The sequence below is a fragment of the Morone saxatilis genome, unplaced genomic scaffold (genome assembly GCF_004916995.1).
Source record: "Morone saxatilis isolate NCDOM2014 unplaced genomic scaffold, NCSU_SB_2.0 Contig22, whole genome shotgun sequence".
In the NCBI taxonomy this organism is placed as follows: domain Eukaryota; kingdom Metazoa; phylum Chordata; class Actinopteri; family Moronidae; genus Morone; species Morone saxatilis.
This window is the reverse complement of record NW_023339785.1, coordinates 15,492,818-15,496,737: the sequence shown is the minus strand read 5'-3', so window position 1 is coordinate 15,496,737 and position 3,920 is coordinate 15,492,818. Positions and strand designations below refer to the sequence as shown.

The window sequence follows — 3,920 nt, the reverse complement described above, 5'->3', positions numbered from 1 at the left end:
TAGCATGAAGGAACTGCAAACAAATATTTGCACATATAATTTAATGTTCCGTTATGGCCACATGTTAGACAAAATAGCAGGCTTAAATTCAGAGGCAAAAGATGTATTTGGAAAAGTCAGATTAAAGATTAAGAAATAAAACAATTTACTGGTGCCAACTTTAGATATTTGTAATCAATCATTTGGAGGATTTTCCAAGCAAATATATGTGATTGTTTGCAAATAAATTTGCAAATATTTCCCCACTCAACCTTTTCTATTAATATTTCTCAACATCTGCCCTTGGTTGGCTCTGTGAAACCGTTTCATCCTCTCTGCATGTTAACTACCCAGCAGCAACTTTAGTGACGAGGGGCAGATGTTATTATTTTTTGTGCTGTCTCTGTGGCCAGGTTGCTCCCTACCTCGCACATAAAGGTTAGCAGGGACAGAGTAGCGCACGCCTTTCATATTAGACGCCACACACTCGTACTTCCCCTGGTCGGCATCCTCGCTGTTGTCGATCTGCAAGGCACCTGGAAAATGACAACATGCAACAAAGATATGTAAGGAGGGGGAAGAGAGAGAAAAAGTGAGAGGGAAAGGAAGCAAGGAGGAAATAATTAGTTGATGTGTCAGGGTCGATGCTTAAAGGAGTCAGAAGATTTTCTTAATGGATGGTATCTTGAAATTTCTCAGCATCATTTTGTCAAGACTTGTTTCTCTCTGCAATGCCAATTCAGATTGTCATGACAAAATGGGTTCTTCTGCAGCCTCAGCCATCCACAGATAAAAAGAGGAGGAATTAAATAAATAGAAATGATGACTGAATCAGTCACAATAAATTTGTTGGTTGATATGTTGGTGTAAAGGTGGTGCAACTCGTGTAAGACATGATCTTTATTTAAAAGTGTAATGTGAAGAAAGTAATGATGAAAGTGTGCACAAAGGTAATGGAGAACTGTAAACTGAGTGAGATTTAATTTTCTTTTGCATAGCTTTTTGCTGGTGGTGCCCCTAAAACAGGTGCAAATTTATAATGAAAAAAATATATTATATTGTTATTAACCTAAAAACAAAGGATAGTTTTTGGTTCCTAAAATGTTTTAATTACAACATATTCTGTTGTTTCAGTCAATATTGCAGTACGTGATTTGATCCTTATCAAACAATTACATGTGTTTCCAAGTTGGATTTATTAATCTGTTGGAAAGCTAAAGTGTTCTCAATCACACGTCTGACATTAATCTAACATTGTGTAAGAAAAAAAGACTGGGTACTGCAGCCCAGTGCCAAGCACAAACACAACCATGTTGACTATTACCAGTTAATTATCAATGCTCAAGTTAATGAGAGGGGAAGAGGTAGCAATATAATCCTTGGGCTTCCTGTACCTGAACGTAGCTGTTTTATCCGCCCATTACTTGCACTGGGGTCAATGGGCAGGAAGTCTTTGTACCAGGTGATTTCTGGGCCAGGGTTGCCACTGGCAGAACAGAGCATAGTGGCTGTTCGATTGCGCTCCACCATCCTGAGTTGAGGGCCAGTGTCAATGTTAGGGAAGCCTGACGGGAGTCGATCCTCTGTGACAAGAACAGAAAAAAAGGAAAACACAAGAGTGATTTAAGACACAATAAATGGTTATACTGCAGTGACTGAGTCATACAGACACCTTTTTGCAGTTGTGGTCATCACAATATCTGGTCTTTTTTCACTCACTTTAAAGAACATTTGCAAACTGTATTTTTAGCTGTATATTTATGTAGGATTTTCCTTGGTGTGACATTTTAGAACAATTGCTAACTGTGTAGTGTGTAATATCAGTTTTTATTCTGTAACCTCAGGACCTCAGGAGTGTTAAATCATAGCCAGCCATATACAGTAGCCACATAATAAACCAACTGAGGATAGAAGGTTTGAATAAACATGTAAATGTCATGTCTGTCATAAACATGAGTGTTAATTTTATTGTCTAGTAAGCCTATCATGTGATATTTCCTCTTTTATTTAGTAGTTTTTCGCCTCTTGTGGTGTTTTACTTCCTGCCTTTGTCTTTTACCTGCTCTTTTTGATTGTGTGTCTGTGAATGAATTAAGAATGTGGCTCTCCCAGAGGATTGCGTTGAGGCATTAAAGAGGTTTAGGAAGGCAACCAAGAATAGCAAGCATTGTGCTTGCTATTCGTCTTTCTCAGAAAATGTTAAAGATCCTAGATTTTAAAAGAGCTAGCAGTCTACTGGTCCGAGAAACAATCCTTTAGCCAGGTACTTGGACTGCATTCCCACTCGAGGCTGTTTAACAATGCAAGATTCACCTTGGATGACTGACAGCCTAGCACTGACAGAGACATTGCCCTCTGTGTTCTCAGCAACGCATTCATAGATGGCATCATCACGTGGCGCTCGGAGACGCTGGATTCTGAGTACGGAGCCGGCACCTTCATCAAACTCAATGATCTGTAGGATAGAGAGTCATAAGGTTAGGTTAGACAGATGTGGGATTGTACTAGCAATACTAATAATAGTTTTAAAGTGATAGGTAGTGTTACAGTTCGATAATCACTTTTCAGCATATTGTAATTCAAGTGGTCGGAGAGAAAACTAGACTAATCTCTTGTCTTGACTTTGGCCAATCAGATTTCGGGGGGATCTACTGGCAGAATATGGCAGAAAAGGAACACAATATCCATTTCCATTAATCACCTGATTCCCCCTGTGTTTTTATTAAATTCAAATGAGCTCTTTATATCAACAAAAGGAATGGACCTCTTCCACCAATCATCTTCCACCTGCCATGTTGAACCACGATGTATCTACAGTAGCCTAGAATGGACAAACCAGACACTGGCTCTATATAGGGCCTTCACATTTTTTGTGGCCACCATAGCTTCTCCCACATGTTTAGTTGAGGCAATGGTTTCAGTTGGTTGCAGTCTGCAATCTCACTGCTCGATGCAACTATATCACTAACATTTCGTAGACATCAACACTTTCAAAACCTGTTTAAAAACTCATATCCTACTGTGAGATATCGGATATTCCTACATTACAGTGACATAGTACAGTACAGTAACAATAAAGTTGCCCTCCTCTCCCTGAGAGTGCAGCAGTGCTCATTTCATTGACCTACCTCAAAATGCTGGAAGCTGATCTTCATGCCTCTCTTCCCCCAGTTATCCTCGGCTTGGGGTTGCTGTCGGCCTGGCACCAAATGAGATCTCGCCCCCCTGACACGCCGACCTGGTCGACAGGAACTTTAGTGAACTCTGGGAGTGCTAGGTTGTTGAGGAGGGACAAGGTAAATGGTAAATTGTAAATGGACCTGTATTTGTATAGCGCCTTTCTAGTCTTCTGACAACTCAAGCACATTTACACTACATGCACTTTCATCCTTTCACACACATTCACAAAAGCGATGGCAAAGTCCATCGAACACGAAACTAACTCATTCATACACAATTTTGGGCTTCAGGTTCTTGCGCAAGGATACCTTCAACACATGGCAAAGGAGGAGCGGGGATCGACCAAAATAGCGCTGAATCCAAGAGAGTCATTTGGATTGACAGCAAACATTCAAAATTAAAAGAGAGAATGGGTGGGCCAGATTTATTACATGTTCTCTCTAAATTTAACTTTGGGTGATATTTTAATAAATGGATATCGCTTCTATATGACGCCCCTCGTCGCCTCGTTTATTACAAATGTCATGAGATCCCCTCTGCATTCACGAGTGAGTCGGGGCATTTAGACAAGGTTGTCCATTCCCCCCTTTTGTTTGCTCTCGCCACTGAGCCCTTGGGAGAGGGCCATTAGAGATTGATCCACTAGTGACTGGCATACAGGTGGGTCCTTTGCAGCCCAATTTCGCTTACCGAGCGATGTCCTTCTCTATCTTAGTAACCCTTGAGGCTTTCTATTGTAGAAGTAGTGGAGATAATTTAAA

At 40.6% G+C, this 3,920-nt stretch overlaps 2 protein-coding genes across 2 annotated transcripts in view; both read right to left on the bottom strand.

The window, feature by feature from the left end:
* Positions 1-3,140, bottom strand: part of LOC118333814 (receptor-type tyrosine-protein phosphatase F-like) — a gene marked incomplete at its 5' end in the record, with an annotated part of 6,701 nt that extends 3,561 nt beyond the window's left edge. The window contains 4 exon segments of the mRNA XM_035669602.1: positions 405-515; positions 1,374-1,562; positions 2,293-2,434; positions 3,108-3,140. Of these exon segments, the coding sequence (XP_035525495.1) occupies positions 405-515; positions 1,374-1,562; positions 2,293-2,434; positions 3,108-3,140 (475 nt within the window).
* Positions 1-3,920, bottom strand: part of LOC118333815 (hemicentin-1-like) — a gene marked incomplete at its 3' end in the record, with an annotated part of 27,732 nt that overhangs the window by 6,719 nt on the left and 17,093 nt on the right.